Genomic DNA, 27,096 nt, shown 5'->3' on the forward strand with positions numbered 1-27,096 from the left:
GTGCCCTGTAACAAACTTTCGAAAATAAGGTCTTCTTTTTGGCAGTTCTCACCATTATGCCATAAGGGACTTTTGGAACTGACCTCTCCTTTTGGCGATTTCATTCCTTATTCCCATTAACAGGTGCAGAGATGCACAATGGACGCCCCCCCTCGGTCCCCTTTCCTCTTTCTGCACACCTACCACGTGGTTGGCTCCCTGCCTATATTCATTAAGGTCATCCCGCGCTCATGTGCCTCCTCACTCGCTCCCTTACTTTCCTCAGCTGTTCGTCGTACTCACTGCTCCCTTCTTCTTTACTCCACCGCTCCAAGCCTGTTATTGTTCACCTTCCTTCACGTCTTCCACAATGGGAACATTGCTATAGCTGTCGCTTCTTCTAGCATTGCTGCAACTCTTCAGGGTGGAAGGACTGCTCATTCTTCTTTCAGGCTACCTCTTAACCTCATCCATACTGACTCCCCCATGTGTAACATATCCAAGCAGAGCACCATGGCGCAAGTGCTGCGTGATTGTCAGCTCATTGTATGGGATGAATGCACTATGGCACATAGAGCAGGTGTTGAGGGTTTAGACAGGACCCTACAAGACATCAGAAACACGACAAAATGATGGGACATTCAGTTGGCTGGCTGGAGAGTTCCTGCAGACCTTACCAGTTGTCCCAAGAGGAACACACGCCGACGAAGTTCAATCTTGTCGGAAGTCTTCATACCTATGGCCTAAGACAGACGTTCTGACCTTAAGAATAAGCACGAGGGTTTACTGGAACTGCGACAAAAAAGACGGAGAGTTCGCAGCTCTCCTCATCGATTTTATTGAACAGAACTGTAAAATCAATGTTACTAACAATCTATGTCTCAAACCCTTATTGAAAATGTTAACCCCAACCTACAAAATCTGAATGAAAAGGACGAGAGCTGTTCTAACACTAGAAAATGGCCTGACTTCACTTAAAAACACCATTTTACTTCACCAACTAACTTACGAAACAAAAACCTCTAAGTCTGTCGACTTGTAGGACTAGAGATTGTGGTGCTCCATCCGCTAGAGTTTCTTCACACTCTTAATCCTCCAGGAAGTCCTCCACATACTCTACTTCTGAAGGTCGGTGCACCAATGATGTTACTACAAAACTTACAATCACCAAATCTTTGTAACGGCACCAGGCTTCAGATCACGTCTCTGCACAAGAACCTCGTCTTCACTGGAACTGGCTCAGGAGAGACTGGATTTATTCCTCACATCCCTCTCATACCCTCTGAGCTCCCATTCCAATTCAAATGCCTCCAAATTCCAGTAAGGTTCTGCTTCACTAGGACAATAAACAAGTCACAGGGCCAGACACTAAAAATGGTCGCCATTGACTTGACACAAGATGGCTTCTCACACGGCCGAATGTACGTTGCATGCTCAGGAGTGAGCTCAGCAGACCAGCAGCTCGTCATTTTACAGCCCGAGTCCAGAACTGCAAACCTTGTTTACAAAGAGATCCTGACATCCTAAAAATGTGCATTCCTCATACACGACATGTATAGGGTGGTCCAGATCTAATTATGCAATTTTCATTACGCTATATAACTTATTAAGTTTATTACATAGAAAATCACCGGAAAAATCCCGGACAATCGAGAAGTGTGCGAACTGACGACATGAAGAATCGTCTTTGCACCGAACTGGAATCGTCCCCGCGTAAATCAAAGTCATCCAGACGATCTGGATCTGCACAATTAGATCTGGACCACCCTGTACATTGAAACTCTTTCCAATCATCAAATTCAGTCTCAATACTAAAATAAGCCTACGACAATCAAATTGATAATCACGCTACGTTATTTTTAAAATGTTTCCTTTTCTTTTTCATAACTTCTATAGCACGCTACTTCTTGGTAAATATCTAAAACACTGTTAAAGCCAAGCATGTCCAGAATTTTGAATCCTCCTATCAGAACAAAACGAATCTCAATTCTCATTCCCTAATTATGGCCACGTCGCCTCTATTGCCGCACTTCAGCAGAAACAGCAAACATTTCCAAACATTACATATGGTAATCCCTGAGATGGTCATCCCCATCCCTGATGATCCTCACCTCCTTGCTGCTCCCACTCAACGGGCCGCTGCACACCGATGGACCCCGACCTTGACGTTCAGCTTTTATCTTTTTTTTAGTTGTCCTTGGCTTTTCGTCTAACGTTCTCACTGTCCTTCTACCCATTCATTATGGGGGTGATGTTCCTCCGTGTCCAGTGAGGTTGGCTTCACTCCCACGGACCTTACACTTCTTCATAATATTTGTAGCTGCTGTCACAGGAACATCAAGCTGCTTGGAGATGGTGGCCTGCTAGCCTTGCTGATCTATCGTTTTCTTTCTGATCTCCTCAGACGACTCTCTCCTTTCACGTTCAGTGTGGGACACGCGATGACACCCAACAGCAGAGTGACAACTTCTGTCCATTTACATCGGCTGAATGACCGATTACACGATTGGAGATACACGTGTGATACGAATTCAGGAAAACAGCGAGTTGGACAAATCACTTCGACCTAAGGGTCCCACCGAGCATCTCCAGGCCATTTTAGAAGATCTTTGTACAATAAGGTCACACTTGCTTAGCTTTACATGATGACATATCAGGGGACAGTGGCTTCTCATCTCATCATTTTTCACGAGGCGTACGGGACTTTTTCAAATGAGCTGTTAGAGGACCACCACATTTGTCCGTGTCTGATACTCAGACTCTAACCAAACTACTCAATAACTTACATCAAGTCAAGTTGGGGAGCCTGCACTGGTACAGTGCATCTCCGTGCCCACCACATGACAAAACAACTCGGGATCCTAGTTGGCAACCCCCCAGGCAGACACGCGGTCCAGTCCCGCCCTCTGGAAATGACCCTCTGTCTGTTACGTAGGCGACCCCTTGGCCTGGTCCAGCCACTCAGGTCCCCATCATTGAGGATCCTATGAGCCGGATCACCCTCGGGTAATCGCGTCGTACGGCCGTAGTGCCGTAACTGACACTCCCTCACAATGCAGGTCATGTGCCTCGTTCGGGACTCCATGAGCAACACAAAGTCAAACCAATGGTACCCAAGGACCCTCTGAAGAGACACCAAAGGAGTCCAGTCTTCATCGCAGGTCACTGGATAGCATCCATGTCTCTCAACCAGGAAGCACCAGGACTCTAAAGACTTGGACCTTCGTCCTTTAGCAAATATCAGGAGAACCACACACCCCTTTCCAGCGACCTCATGACCCCCCCATGCTCTCCCAATCCGTCTACTGACTTCATAAGGAGAGTCACCAGAGTCACATGAATGTCACCGCCGAGGTAAGTAAACCTCTCGATGACGAGGTTGACACTCTCTCTGCACACAGACACACTGCTGGTGGCCGTGCCCAAGAGGTCACTGACGTAAAATGAATACTCTTCCATAAATCCACGTCACCCTTCCATGATCAGCCCCTTGTTGTTAAAGATAAAATTAAAAACAAATCTAAAGCACAGTGGGCTCCCCTTTTGTCTGCCGCCTTCATCAGAATGTACGTGTGCTGTCGTAAATCGCCATGTTTCAGTACACGCGTATTTGTTTGGTTGGCGTGGACTTTCTCTTGACAGGATACCAGTGTCCCGCCTGCCTGTACAGACAATTCACGCCCTGCGCTGTTCCTCCTGACTAACCCGCGGTACGTTGGACTCTACTCTGACTTCATCTCTAGGCTAGCGGCCCATACTTAAAATGTCACACATCACAAACAAACAAAAAGAATCCTTCAGCTGTGGGCACTGCGCATGTCACTCAGAGGATGCTGCTCAGCGTCACACTAAGCAAACAGAAGTTAAAGTAAATGAGCAGATGTTACGGGAATTGTGAACACAGGAAATGTTCATCCTGAGGGATTTTGGGACTGAGTTGGGCAAAACAAAAGAGGTTGTGGATTAGAAACTGAGAAACATGAAAACCACTGCTGCTTCACCACCTGAGGCCACAGGTCCACCACGCCCTCGACCCTCTGCAGTTCACATACCAGGAGAAGGTGGGAGCAGAGGATGCCATCATCTACATGCTACACCGATCCCTCTCGCATTTGGACAGAGGCAGTGGTGCTGCAAGAATTATGTTTCTGGACTTCTCTAGCACCTTCAACACCATCCAACCTCTGCTCCTTAGGGACAAGCTGACAGAGATGGCAGTAGATTCACACCTGGTGTCATGGATCGTGGACTATCTTACAGACAGACCTCAGTATGTGTGTCTCGGGAACTGCAGGTCTGACATGGTGGTCAGCAGCACAGGAGCGCCGCAGGGGACTGGACTTTCTCCGATCCTGTTCAGCCAACATACATCAGACTTCCAATACAACTCGGAGTCCTGCCACGTGCAAAAGTTCGCTGATGACACTGCTATGGTGGGCTGCATCAGGAGTGGGCAGGAGGAGGAGTATAGGAACCTAATCAAGGACTTTGTTAAATGGTGCGACTCAAACCACTTACACCTGAACACCAGCAAAACCAAGGAGCTGGTGGTGGATTTTAGGAGGACCAGGCCCCTCATGGACCTCTATGATCATCAGAGGTGACTGTGCAGAGGGTACAGACCTATAAATACCTGGGAGTGCAGCTGGATGATAAACTGGACTGGGCTGTCAATACTGATGCTCTGTGCAAGAAAGGACAGAGCCGACTATACTTCATTAAAAGGATGGCGTCCTTCAACATCTGCAATAAGATGCTGCAGATGTTCTATCAGATGGTTGTGTCGAGCGTCCTCTTCTACACATTGGTGTGCTGATGAGACAGCATAAAGAAGAAGGACGCCTCACACCTGGACAAACTGGTTAAGAAGGCAGGCTCTATTGTAGGAGTAAAGCTGGAAAGTTTGACATCCGTGGCAGAGCGACGGGCGCTGAGCAGACTCCTGTCAATCATGGAGAATCCACTGCATCCACTGAACAGGATCATCTCCAGACAGAGGAGCAGCTTCAGCGACAGACTGCTGTCACCATCCTGCTCCACTGACAGACTGAGGAGACCCCACACTATGCGACTCTTTAGTTCCACCCAGGGGGGTAAACTTTAACATTATACAAAGTTATTGTCTGTTATACTGTCATTGTTATCACTCTTTAATTTAATATTGTTTATTATCAGTATGCTGCTGCTGGAGTATGTGAATTTATAAAGTATCTATCTATCTATCTATCTATCTATCTATCTATCTATCTATATAGTGCCTTTCACTCTATCTATCTTTCGAGCCAAACATTCCTGAAGAACCACAAAACATTTCCAAAACATAACCATTGTAAGGGATGGCGGACGCCGGAAGTAAAAGAAGGAAGGCAGCTTATCAAGGACACTGCCTCTCCCAGGACGATAGATGGGCAGCTTCCCTGGGCTGCATTATGAAGGAGACCCAGCAAGCGAGCCGGAGTCGGGAGGAGGTGGACAGCACTTGCTGGGAGGTGTGGAGGAGATGAGACTATTGTATTTATTATTGAGTATTGTGTTAATTATGGCTGTGGTGCTTTGGGACACTGCCTCTCCCAGGATGCTAGTTGGCAGCTTCCCTGGACTGCAGCAGTGCCCCGGATGCCCGCAGGGCACTATGGGACTTGGAGTTTGGCAACACAGCCCTGCTGGGTACCATGGGTGCCACCAGAAGACTCTGAAGGGAGATTGGGGGGTCCCTACTGCCTACATAGCCTGGCAGTACTCCAAAGTCACGGGGATGGAAGCACAGAACTACTTCCAGGCTAAAGAAAAATCCATTTCTCCATCCTTCTGGGTCGAGGACTATATAAATGGCCAGTGGAGACCCAACAAACAAGCCGGAGTCGGGAGGAGGTGGACAACGCTTGCTTGGCGGTGTGGAGGAGAGAATTATTGTGATTAATTATTAGTATTACTTGCCTTTGTATGGCGGTTGGGGTGCTTAGAGGCACTATTAGAGAAAAGGAAAGAATTTAATAATAATCCCTTTTTGTGTCCGGGACGTTTGTCTATCGGGTCCGAGGAGCGACAGCACCCTCTAGTGCCACACTATGCAGAAGGTAAGAACCGGAATCGTCTCATCCAGAACCCTTTACGCTATCAACACTGTGGTGTCTCCTTAAACTGTCACAGGAATGACAACATTTCCAACATCGGTGTCCTCAGTTGTGTGACGTTATTGCCGAGAACATGGGAAGACAATATGGCACCATACTGACATTATCAAGAAAATGAGGAAACATAAGTACAATATGAGCAACTGAGTAAGAACAAAAGATAAAGCATCCCAGTCAGAAAACAGACTCCTAACAACGTGACGCTTATCGTGTCTTACAAATCACTTTAGTCTTCAGAAAAACAAACACATAAAGAGAAAGGAGGAATCATACTTGTTGCCTTCTCCATCGTAGACCCATTTTGTGCTGGCAATACCTTCATAGTCGGAGGCCATGTAGTACAGGCAGGAATTGAGATGTAGAATATACAACAGATATCCGGTGGTTCGGATGACCCTGGAAAAAGAAAAGTCCAACAAAATAGCAAACTAAATGAATTTTTGAAAAATAATATTGGAGGATGAATGGAAAAATCAAGATCATTAGTAACACCCCACTTCAGAATTTGAGCCAAAGGTGATCTTGCCGACTACGCTATGTTTAAACATCAATAGCCTTAGTTAGTGCAGAATTTTTACAGTGTAAGCAATTATTTCTTTTTCCTTTTTCTTAAAGTGTGAGTGGAAAACAAAACCAGTGTGACCCAAAAATGTGACTTAATGAACGTTAATAAACTAGAGAGGCAATTTTATTGGATCACATTAGAAATGGCAGGACTGGCACTAAAAGCAATGGCAACCATTAAAAAAACACACACTGGATGAATTTAAGGCAAGAGAAGAATGTGAGGCGAGTTTGGAGAAAAAAATGATGAAAAAAAGAAAAGCAAAATATGCTTAAATGTCCTTTGCCAAAATTCAACTGACTGTTCTGCTCGAATTAATTAGAAAATGAATTACAGGGAACTGCGAGACACTTGCAAAGGACCTGACTAGGAAACTCATAGTCGGAAAAACAACAAGAAAGGCTGTGGGCCAGAAAATAATCTGGGAAGACCACACGACAAAAGGCTCTCGCGTTAGACACAAACTTAGACAGTGAAGGTCTGCTTGAGACCGGCTTTAAAAAGTGCTGCGGTCATGAGGGACAGGGACAAGGACAGGGACAGGGACACGATAAACACCCCCCCCACCAATCCCAATCCCCCAAACAAACCCAGCAACTACTATTACATTTCAACAGGAAAAAATGAACAGAAAAATTCTGTTTGGCTGAAGTTATGCTGTCACGTTTTTCTTATTAATTTCACACTCTGGATTTTTAATGTAAATTTCATGGTGTCACTTTTTGGTAATTTTATGTTTTCTCTTTTTGTTAATTTCACACTCTCATTTACAGCGCAATGGTAGACATCTGATCTTCATACTGCTTTCAGTTAATTCAAAATGCTGCTGCAAGAATTATAACAAGAAAATACAAACACAAAACTCCAGTCCTCACATCCTTACAGTGGCTATATATGTCTGTCTATTATATAGTGCCTTTCACCTATCTATCTATCTATCTATCTATCTATCTATCTAACTATCTATCTTTTATATAGTGCCTTTCACTTCTATCTATCTATCTATCTATCTATCTTATTGTACCTTTCCTTTCTATCTATCTATCTATATGTTATATAGTGCCTTTTTAATATCTATCTATCTATTATATAGTGCCTTTCACATCTATCTATCTATCTATCTATATTTTATATAGTGCCTTTCAATCTATCTATCTATCTATCATATAGTGCCTTTCATATCTATCTATCTATCATATAGTGCCTTTCATATCTATCTATCTATCTATCTATCTATTATATAGTGCCTTTCATATGTCAGTCTGTCTACCCACCCTGTATATTTCACATAATTCCTCTGTTATCTCATAAAATGCCCCAGGATTCCAGTTAGTGGGGACAATAATTGCCCCTAAATAAATAAATAAATGAGCTCCTACCCTGACTGGCCTGCCGCCCCGTGCCATTCCCACCTCATAACCAGACCTGCCCGAACAGACTCTGGCGTTCCCGGGACCCTAAACTGGATCAGCTGGGTATGAGGGTGACGTTGGCGCGACACGCCGCTGCTTTACGTAGAGATGGCAGGTCAAAGCTGTCATCCAAACTTTGAGAGAAGGACGACGCAGCCTCGGCCTTATTAAATCTCAGACGTCTTAATGGCGGACTCAGAGGGTGTAATTGAACTTGACGCATGTTGTCATTGAATTATGGGGGATGACAGGAGAAGCTAATTGAAGCTGTCTAAAAAAAGAGACATTTCTAACAAGTTTGTCAAAGGTTTTATTTCTTATTACAGAGGATTTTCTCAGCTGCTGCCATAAACAATAAAGACATTTTGACTGATTAGCTGAATTGTGTTTGCACAGAAATGTCTGGAGAAGGAAATTCCAACCTTTAAAACTGAGCACCAATTTATGAACATTTCAAATTTTTAAAAGCGCAGGTTTGGGTCGGAAAGAAAACGCAAAAAACGAGACGAACACCACAGTGACCTTTTCCGTAACGTCTTGTTTTCTGCTGCTCTTTTTCGGACACCACGGCCACTTTTGCCTGAAGGATGTGACGCCCCGGACAGACACAGAGAGACAGGAGTGTCCTTCGCCGGATCTTCCACTCATCATCAGAACAACACAAAACCACAAAGGCAAAGCAACCTGCAGGAGAACATCAAATCAATGGTCCATCTCCCAAAGTTAAATCGCATGTGTGGGCACCGTAAAGGACGGCACGCATAGGCTGGCATCCCAGCTGGGATTGGCCCCATTCTCTTAACCAGCCAAGAGGCCAATATAATGAAGAGATTGGTGGAGGCTACGTTTCAAAGCTAAATGGCAGCATCCCAGGGTTTCGGTACCCATTGAGTCATCCAAAGGGAATGCTGGGAACTGTAGTCCAGTGGGGCAGCCCTGCTGCAAGGAGTTATGGGACTTCTGATTGACCCAGAAGTGCTTCTGTCAGCCTGTGCCCTAACATCAGAAGAACTCAACATAAAAGGAGCCGCTTGACTTCGTCCATGAGAGTGGAGTTCAGGTGTGGAGGAGAAGAAAGAGAGAAGGAAAGAGAAGAGCTGTGCTGCGCTGATGCCACAGTTTAAGCCTTAATGAAAATAAACATTAAAACATTCTGGACGAGAACAGGCCATTCAGCCCAACAAAGCTCGCCAGTCCTCTCCACTTATTTCGTCCAAAAAACATCAAGTCGAGTTTTGAAAGTCCCTAAAGTCTGACTGTCTACCACACTACTTGGTCGCTTATTCCAAGTGTCTGTCGTTCTTTGTGTAAAGAAAAACTTTCTAATGTTTAACAAGTTTCCAACTGTGTCTCCGTGTTCTTGATGAACTCATTTTAAAAATACAAGTCTCAATCCACAGGACTAATTCCCTTCATAATTTTAAACACTTCAGTCAGGTCTCCTCTTAATCTTCTTTCACTTAAATCTAAAGGCTCAGCTCTTTAATCTTTCTTCATAACTCTGAATCAGCCCAGTCGCTCTTCTCTGGACATTTTCTAGTGCTGTTATGTCCTTTTTATAGCCTGGAGACCAAAACTGCACCAGGACTCCAGATGAGGCCTCACCAGTGTGTTATAAAGCTTGGGCAGAACCTCCTGTGACTTGTACTCCACACGTCAAGGCGCTATATAACCTGACATTCTGTTAATGGCTTCTGAACACTGTCTGAAGTTGATAGCTTAGAGTCCACTATGACTCCTAAATCCTTCTCATAAGGTGGACTCTCAATTTTCTGACCGCCCATTGTGTATTCAAACCTCACATTTTTACTTTCTATGTGTAATTCTTTACATTTACTGACATTAAATTTCATCTTCCACAAATCACCTCAAGCCTGTCTGCTATCCAAGTCCTTCTGTGATGATATAATGGATTCCAAATTATCTGCTAATCCACCTATCTTGGTGTCATCTGCAAACTTCACCAGCTTGTTCCTTTTCCTTTAAATCATTTATTTATATTAAAATAGCAGCGGCCCCAGCACTGCCCCCTGCTGGTCACCACTCTTAACATCGGCCAGTTCTGAGGCTCCTCACACCATCACCCTCTGCTTCCTGTGTCTGAGCCAATTCTGCACCCATCTAAAAACATCACCCTGAACTGCCACTTCTTTTAATTTGATGCCCAACCTCTCATGTGGCACCTCATCAAATGCTTTCAGAAAGTCCACATCAATAATCTCATCTGCTCCTCTCTGGTCGTATCCTTTTGTTGCTCCTCATAGAATTCCAGCCTGTTAGTAAAACACGACCCCATGCTTCCTAATAACTCCTGTCCTTGTCATGTGTTGCTCAATCTTATGCTTAATAATTCCTTCCATTCATTTTCCTGAGATGTTTCATGTTAAGCTTACTGGCCTATAGTTGCTCGGATCTGCCCTGTCGCCCTTTTTACATAACAGGATGATATTTGTCATTTTCCAGTCCTTTGCAGTGACTTCCTAAAAATCTGTGTCAAGGGTTTCTATCTGCACTCACTAGCCTCCTTAAGAACTCTGTGATAAATCTGATCTGGTCCTGGTGATTTGTTTGATTTCATCTTATCTAATCTAAGCAGCTCTTCTCTCTCTCTACAATTTCCAAATCCCTCCGTACCTCCTTAGTAGTCCCTGTTACTGCTCTGAGGTTTTCCACTGAGTGAGCACCTCAGAACAATGTAAGTTTAGGGCGTCTGCTATTTCCCTGTCTGTATCTTTTAATTCCCCTTACCTATTCCTGATGCACTTCACCTCCTCCTTGACTGTTCTTTTACTGTTTATTAAAGAATCTCTTATGGTTTGAAACTCTGATTCTGCAGGGTTTGGCTTGTGGCTTACAGAAAACTACTAGAATTACAGCTGAATGTGCTCAATAAACCAACTTAGTGCAGTTAATAAAAATGTAGTGAACCTTGATCTAACTTTATCTAAACTTCAGTTTGTCCGGTCAGTGACAGCAGAGAGCAGTATACAGATACGGACACACATGTCGGGACCCCACCCTGAAAACAAGAAGACCCCACAATTGACTCTGACATAACGGTCATCGGCTGCCATCATTGTGTCGAATTTGTATTTAACGAAAATCCAACTGTGCATAAGAGTGTTGATTCAGAAGAGCGTTACACACAATAACACAAATGAAAACGGCCTGGACCCTTCACCTGATATTATGTCGCACCATCTTTAGAGTTGGCAGTCCCTGCACACCAGCGGCTCCTGGGCTCTCTCTGTGAGACGTCTGTCACCTGACCACTGGGCGTCTGACCGACAGGAATTTGCCAGGCTGAAACGGTAGAGCACTTTAAAAAACTGATAAAAACCCGTTATTTGAACATGGCTTTCTCATCACTCCTGATACTCTGGATATGCATTTAATTATCATTGTCGTTCCTGGTGGCTCCACACTCTCTACTAACCCCTACTCTTTCCGGTTGTCTGTTATGGTGATCTGCACCCTCACCACCCGATCAAAGCACCGTGCAGCTCCTACATTGATGGACTGAAGGCCAGAGGCCCACATGACCATCATCATCATCATCATCTCATTTTTCCACCTGAAAACCATGAGGGCTGATTGAGATCATTGATGTTAGGAGGGCCGGGTGGTCTCGTGGCCTTGGAACCCCTGCAGATTTTTTTTTTTATCTCCAGCCCTCTGGAGGTTTTTGTTTTGACTTTATTTGGTTCTTTGTTACTTAGTTTTGTCTAATCTTATTTTTATATTTCTGTTTTTTTCTTTCTTCATCTGATGAGCAGTCATTTCCTCCAGCCACACATTTCTTTCACTGTCTTCAAATCACAAGCTTTGTTAAACAGGACCTGCCTGATTTTCCTCACCTCCCACCCATCTCTCTGCTGATAAAAATATCGATCAGTCATTATATATCTGTAATATATAAAACCATTTCACAGTCCCTCCCTTTCAAAGATCCAAGAAGACACTGGGAAAAAGATCTCTCACTCAACGTCTCAGAAAAGGAGTGGAAGGTAGCAATGCAGAGAATTCACTCGAGCTCCATATGCGCAAAGCATACAATTATTCAAGTCAAAATGATATATCGAGCACATGTCTCATTTCAAACTGTCCAAAATGTTTCCAGGGCGAGATCCAAACTGCGAACGTTGCAATCGAGCTCCAGCCTCACTGGGTCACATGTTTTGGGCCACATGCACCCAATTAACATCATTCTGGACCAACGTCTTTAAACGCCTCTCAGACAGCCTTGGGGTCCCAATCCCTCCTAGTGGGGAAGGACAAACAAACTGTGATGGCCTTCACTACACTATTGGCACGCAGACTTGTCTTGCACAACTGGTAGAATCCTAACTCTCTCCTATTCTAAGTCAGTGGGTAGCTGATGTTTTATATTATTTGAAATTGGAAAAAAATCAAATTCTAACTTCGAGGGTCTGTGCAAAATGTTTTCAAAAACTGGGAGGATCTGACCAGTAATATTTTAGAATAAACATTTAAAGCACTGAGGAAGCAGATTGTCTCCCCATTTCTTTTTCTTCTCCATTTATCTTTATTCACTTATTAATTTATTGACTTATTTTTATTAGCTTTAAGTTTTACTCTGCTGGCCATGCTCTCTTTCTCAGGGGTGGGGGTTGATTTGTTTTCAATCTTATTTTTATAAAAATTGATCTATTTGTATGGAACGATTGTAATAAAATTAAAAAATCCAAATCCTATTGGCACCTGAACCTGTCCCCCCCCCAAATGTGTGATCTGCGTATAGGACAGGGCGGCTCTGATTACATTTATTCAGACCTTCCTCTTCTCCTCATATGTAGACACGTCATACAATACAATACAATACAATACAGTTTATTTTATGTAAAGCCCAAAATCACACAGGAAGTGCCGCAATGGACTTTAACAGGCCCCGCCTCTTGACAGCCCCCCAGCCTTGACTCTCTAAGAAGACAAAGAAAAAACTCCCAAAAAAAAACCTTGTAGGGAAAAATGGAAGAAACTTTGGGAAAGGCAGTTCAAAGAGAGACCCCCTTCCAGGTAGGTTGGCCGTGCAGTGGGTGTCAAAGAAGGGGGTCAATACAACACAATACACAATAAAACTCCCAAGTCCTACCTGTAGATGTACGCTTTGTCCATGATGCTCTCTAGGCGATCATTAAATTCAAAGAACGACTCGTACTGAAAGAAAAAAGACAAAATGGAGCTATGATGGGAAAGTGCATGAATGGGCCTGACTGGACAGCAAATGATGCCCGTGTTAAACCGGACAACTTACTTTACTGCTGTGTTCATTTCTCTTATTCGTTTTGTGTGCTCTCCTCCTGCACCTTTATTGCGGTTTGTGAGGCCAGCACATCATGAATATGTTCATATTTTCTATTTGGTTCTTCTTATTTTTACTATTATGGCTGCCATTTTGTTTGGTTAGGGCCGAAGTCATTTTGTACTTCAGGTGCTAAAACTGGTCTGACGTTACTGGGTGCATGTCGTGACCTCTTTGGAGTTAAAAGTCACTCTGAATGCTCACGTAACTTAGTGAAGCCGTCAAATTCCAAAAATGTTTAACTTTCTCATAGGGAAAGTATTGTAATTGTCCAAAAATTCGACCTCGAGATTTTAATGAATCTTGACATTTTAGACCACCCTCAGTCCAAAAATACCATTTTTGGAATTATGTCTGTGTGCCTGTCTGTGTGGTATGTAAACTTGAGTTCGCTTTCACTTAGGTCGCCCAAATTTTGCATACAAGTACAGTGGAACCTCGGTTTACGAGTAACTTGGTTTACGAGTGTTTTGCAAGACGAGCAAAATTTTTAATAAATTTTGACTTGATAAACGAGCTATATCTTGGAATACGAGTAGTATGGATACACTTTGTCTGCTGAGCGTCATGTGATCACAACTGAGCTGATGGTTCTTCTGTCTCTCTGCTGCTCTCTCTCTCTCACTCCTTATTTCTCTCGCTCGCTCTCGCAGCACTCTCTCCTCTCTCTCCTTATCTCTCTCCTCTCTCGTCTTGCACTCTCTCTCTCCTTATCTCACTGTGATCCACGCTGATGGTTCTCTCTCTCTCTCTCTCTCTCTCTCTCACTCCTTATCTCTCGCCACACGCTTACCTCGCCGCAGCGTGTTTCTATCTCCTTATCTCTCTCTCGCCGCTGCCACTCTCTCTCTCCTTATCTCTCCTTATCTCGCCGCCCGCATCTCTCTCTCTCTCTCTCTCTCTCTCACTCCTTATCTCTCTCGCCACCCCGCCTCTATCTCCTTATCTCAGCTCGTGTTTCTATCTCCTTATCTCTCGCTCTCGCTCTCTCTCTCTCTCCTTATCTCACTTTCGCCGCGGCGCTCTCTCTCTCTCTCTCTCTCTTCCTCTTGTAGGCAATCGCCTCCTATTCTCCGCCTGAGTCTGTGTGCTCACTCATAGTCAACATCTGTTTACTACAGCATTGTGACTGTGTGTGTGTGTGTGCGTGCTGAAGCGAGTCCCCATCTTGCCCCAAAACACAAAGCTGAGTCTCAGTACTTTAACACCAGCTTTATTCAGCTTGAAACAGCAACAGCGCTTGTTATTTATTGCAGTGGGATCTTTATAATGCTCCTTGTATGACCCATCGACGACAGGCGCTTTTATAGCATGTCCGCAATCTTTTGGATGCGCTTATACGCCAACTGCTACAGCTTGGGAGACTGCGATTGCTTTGGGACGCTTCTTTCAGCGGTCATCCCGTTGGGTGGAATCCCACAAGAGTTTAGAAACTCACTCAAACCAGCCATGATTGTTTTTAAAGGTAAAGTGCAGGTTAATTTGTTTTATGTATTTTACTTTATATTTTGTATTAATCATTTTTATATGAATAGTTTTGGGTTCTGGAACGAATCCTCTGAGTTTCCATTATTTCTTATGGGGAAATTCGACTTTGATATACGAAAGTGCTTTGGATTGTGATCACGTTTCCGAACTTAATTCTCAAACCGAGGTTCCACTGTATTAGGTACAAAGCGTAGGTTTCTATCAACTTTTGGGCAATCTCCGCTAACCAGAAGTGGTACTTTACCTTTTATGCAGAGTCCGATTTATTCAACATTACTTTAAATAATAATTGTTCAATATATTACTAACTTGGTTTGATGTTCTGCGGTGGGCTGGCGCCCTGCCTGGGGTTTTTTTCCTGCCTTGCACCCTGTGCTGGCTGGGATTGGCTCCAGCAGACCCCAGTGACCCTGCAGTTAGGATATAGAGGGTTGGGTAATGGATGGATGGATGGATGGATTTGGTGTTGATGGTCCTTTAACTCTTTTAGGGTGGATGTCGACTTTTGTCAAAATTCAGGGGTTAGAGGTCTGTAATCAGTTGTAAACGGTGGCAAAACTCGCTGTTATGTTTTTAGTTTGACTCTCTTTGCTAGAAGGAAAGACAGTGTGAGACTTGCCCAGACACCACCAGTCGGAAACCACATCTTTATAAAACTGCACACGTTTATTAAACAGAATTAAACACAGGATTACAGTCCCAAGCACAAACACAGTGCATTCAGCGCCAATCGCCTCTTCTCCGGGCTTTATCAAAGTCCCTGGCTGCCTTTCCTCTCCTTATGGGAGTTTCATCCTGCTCCATCTTCTCCCGTGGTCCTCTCTTAATCCAGGGCGGTTGCCCTCTCGTGGCCCGGAAGCTATACATACCCCCTTCCGGTCCTTCCAGGCATCTCGGCCAGGTAAGGACCCCAGCAATCTGCCCCAACGGTTTGGTTGATCTGACCTCGATTACCTGCACATGCGTGAGAAGCGAAGAGCAAACAACCTCTGAAATGGCATCAACATCTGGCGATACTCCAAAGCGAACGCGCAAAGGAAAATACTCTGTGGACGGCGCTTTGCATATTGCTTGTTGAATCGGACTCTGACTTGCTGGGCTCTGATTTTGATGCAAGTGACCTGGAGTCCTTCTGTGATGATATGACGGATTCCAAATTATCTGCTAGTCCACCTATCTTGGTATCTATCATCTGCAAACTTCACCAGCTGGTTACTTGTATTCCTATCGAAATCATTTACAGTTAGGTCCATAAATATTTGGACAGAGACAACTCTTTTCGAATTTCGGTTCTGTTCATCACCACAATGAATTTTAAATGAAACAACTCCGATGACGTTGAAGTGCAGACTTTCAGATTTAATTCAGTGGGTTGAAGAAAACGATTGCATAAAAATGTGAGGCAACTAAAGTATTTTATGAACACAATCCCTTCACTTCAGGGGCTCAAAAGTAATTGGACAAATAAAATAACTGGTAATAAAATGTTCATTTCTAATACTTGGTTGAAAACCCTTTGCTGGCAATGCCAGCCTGAAGTCTTGAACTCGTGGACATCACCAGATGCTGGGTGTCCTCCTCTTTAATGCTCTGCCAGGCCTTTACTTTCAGTTGCGGTTTGTTTGAGGGCCTTTCTGTCCAAGTTTAGTCTTCAACAAGTGAAATGCCTGCTCAGTTGGGTTAAGATCAGGTGACTGACTTGGCCATTCAAGAATTTTCCACTTCTTTGCTTTAATAAACTCCTGGGTTGCTTTGGCTGTATGTTTTGGGTCATTGTCCATCTGTATCATGAAACGCCGGCCGCCCAATCAATTTGACGTCATTTAGCTGGATTTGAGCAGACAGTATGTCTCTGAACACCTCAGAATTCATTCGGCTGCTTCTGTCCTGTGTCACATCATCAATAAACACTAGTGTCCCAGTGCCACTGGCAGCCATGCACGCCAAGCCATCACACTGCCTGACTCCACCATGTTTTACAGACTTTGGATAATGAGCTGTTCCACGCCTTCTCCATACTTTTTTCTTGCCATCATTCTGGTAGAGGTTGATCTTGGTTTCATCTGTCCAAAGAATGTTTTTCCAGAACTCTGCTGGCTTTTTTAGATGTTCTTTAGCAAAGTCCAATCTAGCCTTTCTATTCTTGAGGCTTATGAGTGGCTGCACCATGCAGTGCACCCTCTGTATTTACTGTCATGCAGTCTTCTTTATGGTAGACTTGGATATCGATATGCCAACCCTGGAGAGTGTTGTTCACTTGGTGGGCTGTTGTGAAGGGGTTTCTCTTCACCATGGAAATGATTCTGCGATCATCCACCACTGTTGTCTTCCGTGGACGCCCAGGTCTTTTGCTGCTGAGTTCACCAGTGCTTGCTTTCTTTCTCAGGATGTACCAAACTGTAGATTTTGCCACTGTAATATTGTAGCAATTTCTCAGATGGGTTTTTCTGTTTTCGCAGCTTAAGGATGGCTTCTGTCACCTGCATGGAGAGCTCCTTTGACCGCATGTTGTCTGTTCACAGCAAAATCTTCCACATGCAAGCACCACACCTCAAATCAACTCCAGGCCTTTTATCTGCTTAATTGATAAGACATAACGACGGACTTGAACACACCTGCCCATGAAATAGCCTTTGAGTCAATTGTCCAATTACTTTTGAGCCCCTGAAATGAAGGGATTGTGTTCAAAAAATACTTTAGTTGCCTCACATTTTTATGCAATCGTTTTGTTCAACCCACTGAATTAAAGCTGAAAGTCTGCACTTCAACTGCATCTGAGTTGTTTCATTTAAAATTCATTGTGGTAATGTACAGAACCAAAATGAAAAAAGTTGTCTCTGTCCAAATATTTATGGACCTAACTGTATATTAAAAATAGCAGTCGCCCCAGCACTGCCCCCTGCTGGTCACCACTCTCAACATCGGCCAGTTCTGATGAGGTTCCTCACACCATCACCCTCTGCTTCCTGTGTCTGAGCCAATTCTGCACCCATCTAAAAACCACACCCTGAACTGCCACTTCTTTTAGTTTGATGCCCAACCTCTCATGTGGCACCTTATCAAATGCTTTCTGAAAGTCATGATAAATAATCTCATCTGCTCCTCTTTGGTTGTATCCTTTTGTTTCTCCTCATAGAATTCCAACATGTTAGTAAACACAACCTCCCTCTTCTGACCCCACTACTGACTGCTCCCTAATAACTCCTGTCCTTGCCATGTGTTGCTCAATCTTATCCTTAATAATTCCTTCCATTAATTTTCCTGAGATGTTTCATGTAAGCTTACTGGCCTGTAGTTGCTTGGCTCTGCCCGGTCACCCTTTTATATAATGAGATGATATTCGACATTTTCCACTCCTTCGGAATCTCTCCAGTGCAGTGACTTCCTAAAAATACGTGTCAAAACCTTACCATTACCTGATATATGTCAAAAGTATTGCAGGCTGCAGTTAGACCCATCACAGCTGTATACTAATGCCTCCTGTTCTCCTTCTGCATAACGAAACATTGACAGCCACTCCATTTCTGACGTCACTCACTTCCGTGTTTGCCCACCTGGACCTTCCTGTTCCTGCCACTTGAACTCACAACCTGAAAATTGGCCATCTTGGAGCGCCTGAGATGTTTCTGCAATTACTGCCTAATCTTCTTTGCTTTAAGCCTTTCATTTACTCAGGGTCACCGGGGTGGTGTCCCAACTCTTTGTTTGTGTCCTGTTTTACAGTAGGTGTTCATAAGTTGAGTGAAGAAAGAGATAAAGAGAAGACACAGATGGACGCTCATCAGCACAGCAAGCCGTTAAAAGAGCCTCTGTTGTTGATAGCAGATTACGTGTCAGAGAGAGGAGCAGAGCAGAGTGACACTTCTGATGCCATCATGTCATGAATAGTGTAGACTGGAAATTGTAGAGGCGTTAGAGCTCAGACAAGGTGTTCATCAAAGAGGTTTCAATAAAACTGTGGACACTTATGGTTATTTGTGGCTCGATTTAAATATAAATATATGCTGGGTCTCAAAAGACCCTAAGTATGTGGTAGCGTTTGTTGAAAGTCCGAGATACACACGGGCTAAAGAGGTAAATGGCTCAGCACCAAAGAAGCCTTGAACAGAATTAATGAAGACTCCGTGTCTCCTGCTTTCACTGAGATCTGGGAGAAGCACCTCTGGTGGTGACAACTGGTGGCGCGCACACCAAATCGAGATGTCTACTCAGACCTTCCAAAGAAACATTCACTACACGTTTTCATCGACTGGGTCTGCCTAGCCAATTGACCACAGATATCATTTGACCATTCAGAGTGGTCTTTAACACTGGAATTCCTGAAGAGTTCACCTCTGCTATAGCACGGCTTTATTTGGAAACTAGCAGTGTCAGATCGGGGGAAATGTGAACGTGACTGAGAGAATAAAATTGAATAAATAAACTTTTACAAGTACAGTGGAACCTTGGGTCATGAACATCTCTGAACAAATATAAATGGTTACGGACCAAAAAGTTTGCCAAACTTCTGCATCTGTTCACGACCACACATCGGGTGATGAACAAGCCAGTTTCCCTTCCCTTCCAGTTCGTACTGCCAATGATTTACACACGTGTTCAGTCTCTCCCTGTACTGTACATTGTTCTCGGTGCATCATGCAGAGGGACTCTCCCTCAAAACTGTAACCTCCTCTCAACCCAGCTTCCTCCTGTGGTATAGCAGGTCCACAGCTCCCATCAAAAAGGCCAGTTTTAATAAATAATCACCGCACTCGCGGCTTAGTGAGGGGGCGTGGTGGTGTGTGGCCGAAGAGGTTCCTGAGGAGTTCGTGAGGTGGGCGTTTCTCACCTAAGTGCACAGGTGAGAAACGGTCTGCATCTGTAATTGTTCCCAGGAGCTGCTGATTGCCACGACTACCACGTCCTCTTCATAAATAGAAGCGCGAGTCAGCTAAAGGGAAAATGAAGAGAACAGGAAAGAACTGGAGGTTGCAGGAGAAGGCAGGAAGCAGGAGGAGAAAGCTGGTGTGAGTGAGAGGGAGAGAGCAAGAGAGAGAGAGAAAGAGAGAAGAGAGAGAGAGAGAGCAGAGAGAGAGAGAGCGAGCGCGAGAGAGAGAGAGCGAGAGAGAGCAAGAGAGAGAGAGAGAAAGTGAGCAGCTGAGCAGGCAGCCTGGGTGTTTGTCTCAGTGTTATTCAATGTTTTTACATTTAGTTTACTATTACACTGACCATTCTATGGTATAATTTACTATTTGTGTGCTTAAAAATCTTTAAACAATATATTTACATACAGTTCTTACGATCTGGAATGGATTAATTGTATTTACATACAATCCTATGGGAGAAATTACTTCGGGTCACCAGAGGTTTCACTGTACCATACATTTACAGCGGCTGTTACAGACTCAAATCAAATGTATGTTTTTATTGTATAATAGTAAGAATAAGAGCAGCAGGCGTGCTTGGAATCGAACCAGCAACCTTTTGATTACCAATCAGCAGATCTTACTGTTGCACCAACAAAGCTGTCAATGTTGTACCTTAAACTGATTTCTTTTTCTAGGGTTACACTCTTGAATAAAAGTGCACTTGTTTTGCTATACGTGTACTTTTTGTGAAAGTGTTTATTTGATATCTGGACTTCAGCCTTTACACGTTATACACTTCATGTGTACATTTTGTCAATTATTACTAAAATATGAAAAACGTTTCTTTTTTAGTTATGTGTTCAACGATTCCTGCCTTGCATTTCATCCTACAATTTACACAGATAGTTGTGGACACAGAGCACACATGAAATGTATGCATTCCAAATAGCGAGATATTATTTACTTTCTACAACTCCAGGCACCTCACATGCAGATAAGGAGACTTGGCTTGAGCTCTGAGAACTTTTTGCCTGAGATGAACTCCGGCGGTGATTTGGGACAGCAGGCTGCTTACTGCTTGTTGTGATCGACGCATTTACAACACAAAAGACGCTGACAGAGAGGCGTGAAGGGATTTAAGGTGGGTCGGGATTACGAGTTTTTTCATATGCTTCAGGGATTCTAGTGTTAAGCTTATGGCCCAATCAATGTTGATCACTGGCACAAGTGGCAGTGAGGTATGAACAACCCTGGGCGTGAGTCTGTATTATTATGGATGGTCTATGATCAGTTGACCTCCTCTATTCAGGAGGAAATGCATTGGGAGAACATGCACATTCCATCCAGGTAGAGCCCACCTTCTTGGTGTGAAAGTTAAGCTCCAGGCTCTTTGCAAAATATGGGTCGGTTCTGGAGAAGCCAAGCATAAATTATGTCAACAATGGAAAAACAAGAAGTAGAAGAAATTACCTTCATGAGGCGATTTACTCTGAACACGGGTAGAAGTCCAAACTTGATATACAGCACATCAAAAGGCAGTAGGCTACAAAAGTCCCTCTGAAAGACAATAAGAGAGAGAGCTTTGAAACAAATGAATCGATCCACTGAGCAGAGACAGTCGAGAGGGACAAGAACATACCCGAAATCTCATCGAGCTCCGGTAGTTGGCCTTCATATCCTTTGTGTCAGACTGTAAAAGAAGTGGAAATGGAATCATCTCCGTCTCTTTCTTTCTCGTCTAAGCGTTTCACACAAGACAGAATCAGGTTGACGGAGTAGCACCCGGGAAACCGATTCATTCAGTTCATTGGGATGTGGGAGGACAAGGCCTACAGTGCCTGTAAAAAGAATTCACCCCCCTCTTCAAAGTTTTCATATTTAATTTTTATACAACATTGAACTCCAGTGGATGTATTGCAACATTTTTGACACTGGTCAACATAAAGAATCTCTTTAATGTTAGAGTTAATATAGATCTCTGCAAAATGGTCTAAATGAATCCACCTTAATAAAATGATGTGTCTGAGTATCTGTGTGTCCGCCAGTTTGCTGTGTCTCTGTCATTCCAACAGATGGTGCATCACAAAAATTGTGAGTGGCAAAAGTATGTGAACCTCACGGATGATCAGTTAGCTTGAAGGTGAAATTCGAGTCAATGGGATGCCAATCAGGTGTGAGTGGGCATCCTGTGTCATTTAAAGAACAGGATCTATCAAAGTCTGCTCTTCACAACACATGATTGTGGAAGTGTATCATGGCACGAACAAAGGAGATTTCTGAGGACCTCACAAAAGAGTTGTTGATGCTCATCAGGCTGGAAAAGGTTACAAAACCATCTCTAAAGAGTTTGACTCCACCAATCCACAGTCAGAGAGATTGTGTACAAATGGAGGAGATTCAAGACCATTGTTACCCTCCCAGGAGTGGTCGACCAACAAAGATCACTCCAAGAGCAAGGCACATGTGTAATAGTCAGCGAGGTCACAAAGGACCCCAGGGTAACTTCTAAGCAACTGAAGGCCTCTCTCACATTGGCTAATGTTCATGTTCATGAGTCCACCATCAGGAGAACACTGAACAACAATGGTGTGCATGGCAGGGTTGCAAGGAGAAAGCCACTGCTCTCCAAAAAACATTGCTGCTTGTCTGCAGTTTGCTAAAGATCACGTGGACAAACCAGAAGGCTATTGGAAGAATGTTTTGTGGACGGATGAGACCAAAATAGAACTTTTTGGTTTAAATGAAAAGCGTTATGTTTGGAGAAAGGAAAACACTGCATTCCAGCATAAGAACCTCATCCCATCTGTGAAACATGGTGGTGTTGGTATCGTGGTTTGGGCCTGTTTTACTGCATCTGGGCCAGGACGGCTTGCCTTCATTGATGGAACAATGAATTCTGAATTATATCAGAGAATTCTAAAGGAAAATGTCAGGACATCTGTCCATGAACTGAATCTCAAGAGAAGGTGGGTCATGCAGCAAGACAACGACCCTAAGCACACAAGTCGTTCTACCAAAGAATGGTTAAAGAAGAATAAAGTGAATGTTCTGGAATGGCCAAGTCAAAGTCCTGACCTTAATCCAATCGAAATGTTGTGGAAGGACCTGAAGTGAGTAGTTCATGTGAGGAAACCCACCAACATCCCAGAGTTGAAGCTGTTCTGTACGGAGGAATGGACGAAAATTCCTCCAAGCCGGTGTGCAGGAATGATCAGAAGTTACCGGAAACGCTTTAGTTGAGTTATTGGGGGTCACAGCAGATACTGAAAGCAAAGGTTCACATACTTTTGCCACTCACAAATATGTAATATTCGATCATTTTCCTCAATAAATAAATGACCAAGTATAATATTTTTGTCTCATTTGTTTAACTGGTTTCTCTTTATCTACTTTTAGGACTTGAGTGAAAATCTGATGATGTTTTAGGTCATATTTATGTAGAAATATAGAAAATTCTAAAGGGTTCACAAACTTTCAAGCACAACTTTACATTGTTTGTATGAAAATGTGCTCTAGAAATAAATGTTGTTGTTGTTGGACTTGAGAAAGCCAATAAAAGGTGTCATCTTGCTCGATTTCTTACAGGCACTTTATTTGTAATACATGGACCCCGTAACGTTGAAGACAGTAAGCTGCCCTGGATGGCACATTGGGACACACTTGAAGAGCACTTCACTGAATGTGTACGTCTTTGGGATGAACCACGAGATGGGACCACCCTAAGAAAACTCCATGAGGAGAACATGCGGATTCCATACAGCGACTGGTTTGGGACAACTTGGGAGACAGGAATTTGAATACACGGAATTCTCTGAACTGTGTGACATGTGAAGAGCCACTCAACACCAACTCCAATCTGCTGTGTTGTATCGAGAAAACAAACATATTGCTATTTGCTCACTTGCATTGGGAAGTGGGACTTGTGGCGCCCATTGGCTGAAGTACAGAAAGTTCCCAGGTCCCATATACCATCTGTGGCTTTAATAGTCACAGTTCAAAGGGGACGGTGCTCATCATGAAATCCTGGCCGAGTCTAAAACAGACTGAACTGAGTTGGTGGCATTGTGTTAGCCCCCTGCTCAAATGCTAGTCTAGATACTAGGTGGTCTCTGTACATTCCTTACATGTTACTATGAGATTATTTTTTCCTGTTTTGTGATTTAACATTAGAATCCCTGAAGCCTACGAAAAATTCCGTAATCCCAAGCCACCTTAAATTCCTTCGCACCTCTCCATCAGCGTCTTTTGTTATGCCAATGTGTTGATCAGCACAAGCAGCAAGCAGCTTGATGGTTTTTTTGTAGGCTTCCAGTGTTAAGTCTTAGTGATTCCTTTAAATTGACCCAGTGTGGAGGAATATGTGTATGTATCTACATCCTATCCAAATTAGATACTGACCTCCCATGGGTATAGGCTCCTTTTCTAATCCTGCTTATCCTGGTCTGGGTTGTGGGGGCATCAGCGTGAACAACAATGTCCAGATGTCCCTTTTCCTCACCACCTCATCCAACTCCTCCTGGGGTATACAGAGGTGTTCCCAGAGAGAGATGTAATCTCTCCAGAATATCCAGGGTCTCCCCAGAGGTCTCCCCCCGGTTGGATAATCCTAACGCATCTCCCCAGTAAGGCATCCTAATCAGAAACCAGGACCACCTCAACTGATTCCTTTTGATGAGGAGGAGTGGAGCAGCAGCGTCACTACTTGGAGCTCCTCCTGGAAGTCTGCACTCCTCGCCTTATCTCAATAGCTGAGCCCAGACACCCTCCAAAGAAAACTAATATCTGCCACTTGTGATCTTGTTCTTTATGTCACCACCTAGAGCTCATGGCCATCAGTAATGGCAGGGATGAAGATCAACCAGTAAATCAAGTGATTTGCCCTTCAGGTCAGCTCTTTCTTCACCACGACTGACTGGTGCAATGTCTGCATGACTGTAGTACCTGCTTATCCTGGTCTGGGTCGTGGGGGCATCAGCCTGAACAACAATGTCCAGATGTCCCTTTTCCTCACCACCTCATCCAATTCCTCCTGGGGATACAGAGGTGCTCTCAGAGAAGCCGTGAGATGTAATCTGTCCAGAATATCCAGGGTCTCCCCAGAGGTCTCCCCCCGGTTGGACAAAACTAAAAAATCTCCCCAGTAAGGCATCTTAATCAGAAGCCAGAACCAACTCAACTGACTCCTTTTGATGAGGAGGAGTGGAGCAGCAGCATCTCTACTTGGAGCTCCTCCTGGACATTTGCACTCCTCGCCCTATCTCAATGACTGAGCCCATACACCCTCCAAAGAAAAGTAATATCTGCCACTTGTGATCTTGTTTGTTCTATCACCACCTAGAGCTCATGGCCATCTGTAATGGAAGGGATGAAGATCAACCAGTGAATCATGAGCTTTGCCCTTCAGGTCAGCTCTTTCTTCACCACGACTGACTGGTGCAATGTCTGCATGACTGTAGTACCTGCTTATCCTGGTCTGGGTCGTGGGGGCATCAGCCTGAACAACAATGTCCAGATGTCCCTTTTCCTCACCACCTCATCCAATTCCTCCTGGGGATACAGAGGTGCTCTCAGAGAAGCCGTGAGATGTAATCTGTCCAGAATATCCAGGGTCTCCCCAGAGGTCTCCCCCCGGTTGGACAAAACTAAAAAATCTCCCCAGTAAGGCATCTTAATCAGAAGCCAGAACCAACTCAACTGACTCCTTTTGATGAGGAGGAGTGGAGCAGCAGCATCTCTACTTGGAGCTCCTCCTGGACATTTGCACTCCTCGCCCTATCTCAATGACTGAGCCCATACACCCTCCAAAGAAAAGTAATATCTGCCACTTGTGATCTTGTTTGTTCTATCACCACCTAGAGCTCATGGCCATCTGTAATGGAAGGGATGAAGATCAACCAGTGAATCATGAGCTTTGCCCTTCAGGTCAGCTCTTTCTTCACCACAACTGACTGGTGCAATGTCTGCATGACTGTAGTAGCTGCTCTGTCGATCTCTCACTCCCTTCTTCCTTCACTCGTGAATGAGATCCTTGTACCTAAACTCTGCCATTTGAGGAGGAACTTCATCCCCGAATTGCAGAAGGTTCTCCACCCTTTCCTGCCTGAAAAGTACAACCTCAGACTTGGAGTTGCTGATCCTCAAACTGGCCGCTTCACACTCCGTTCCCCACCGCGACTCTGAATTTGACAAGTAAAGCACAGAAACTGAATAAATGAGTGGGAACGTTAAAGATCAGCCCATGAGACTTATCTGTCCTGTTTATGATGCTTACTGAAGAATTTGAGAAGACTTACAATGATGTCTCCACCTCTGATGAACTGCAAGCGCGGCTGAAACACCAGCATGTCCACCAGGTAGACAACATCGAACAGGTAATCAAAAAAGAGCCAATAGATGGTGTTCTGGGCTGTCTGGTAGGGAAAAGCCCACCTCATCGGAATAAACCAGCAGTTCCAGTTGAAGGCTATGGTCACCAGGAACAGCCAGATGATGTACCTGCGATCTTGGGGAGCAAAAGAAACAAAAATGAGAACCTCGTTAGATGAACATTTAATTTAATTTCCATCTCTGGTAATGCAAGATGGCGACGTCTGGACAACTTTGGAAAACACAACTTTGATCTGAATGGCATATAAATGCATAAGGTACAGAAGTGGAGGAGTAACTCAAGATGCTATGATCGCCCACTAGAGGAGAAACTGAAAAATCCAAAGCACAGAAATCACTTACTTAATAGCACAAATATATTTTGTAAATTACACAAGTAAAAATAAGAAATACTCACAAAAAGAAAATTTTGACTCCAGCAGAAAAGATTCTGTATGTTCTGTATACACTGTATGTATCTCCTTTCTATCCCCCTTAACAAAAGGGTAAGTGCCTGTGTGTCTGTCGATGTGACAGTCTGGTTGCTCCGCCTCTGTCATTCCAGCAGATGGCACATCACACACATTCCTATCTTCAAACACTGCTAATTCATCACACAGCACTTTGCATTCGGATTCTGCTTTTCTCTTGATGGCGGAGGTCAGCTGTTTTACTTCTTCAATATGAGCTGCAAATATTTGCTTCAGGGGGCGGCTCGGTGGCGCGGTGGATAGCGCTGCTGCCTCACAGTTAGGAGACCTGGGTTTGCTACCCACAGTCCAAAGACAAGCAGTTTAGGTGCACTGGCGATCCTAAATTGACCCTAGTGTGTGCTTGGTGTGTGCCCTGTGTGACCCGACATTTGCGCTGATAGACATATGCGCCGACAAAATAGAGCCATCAAAATCGCCCGACAAAATCACGAAAGTTTCATTAAATATGAATTACTAGTTTAAAGCATATATAATAATGTTTATTTTAG

General features: G+C 44.0%; 1 protein-coding gene across 1 annotated transcript in view; it reads right to left on the reverse strand.

The window, feature by feature from the left end:
• Positions 1 to 27,096, reverse strand: part of LOC120530065 (cyclic nucleotide-gated cation channel beta-3-like) — a 64,877-nt gene that overhangs the window by 32,447 nt on the left and 5,334 nt on the right. The window contains exons 2-6 of the mRNA XM_039754212.1: positions 26,042 to 26,250; positions 21,388 to 21,438; positions 21,219 to 21,305; positions 13,204 to 13,268; positions 6,387 to 6,509 (exon numbers count right to left, since the gene is read on the reverse strand). Coding sequence (XP_039610146.1) covers positions 6,387 to 6,509; positions 13,204 to 13,268; positions 21,219 to 21,305; positions 21,388 to 21,438; positions 26,042 to 26,250 — 535 coding nt within the window. The remainder of the gene's footprint in view (positions 1 to 6,386; positions 6,510 to 13,203; positions 13,269 to 21,218; positions 21,306 to 21,387; positions 21,439 to 26,041; positions 26,251 to 27,096) is intronic.

Source organism: Polypterus senegalus, chromosome 5 (genome assembly GCF_016835505.1).
Source record: "Polypterus senegalus isolate Bchr_013 chromosome 5, ASM1683550v1, whole genome shotgun sequence".
Lineage (NCBI taxonomy): Eukaryota > Metazoa > Chordata > Cladistia > Polypteriformes > Polypteridae > Polypterus > Polypterus senegalus.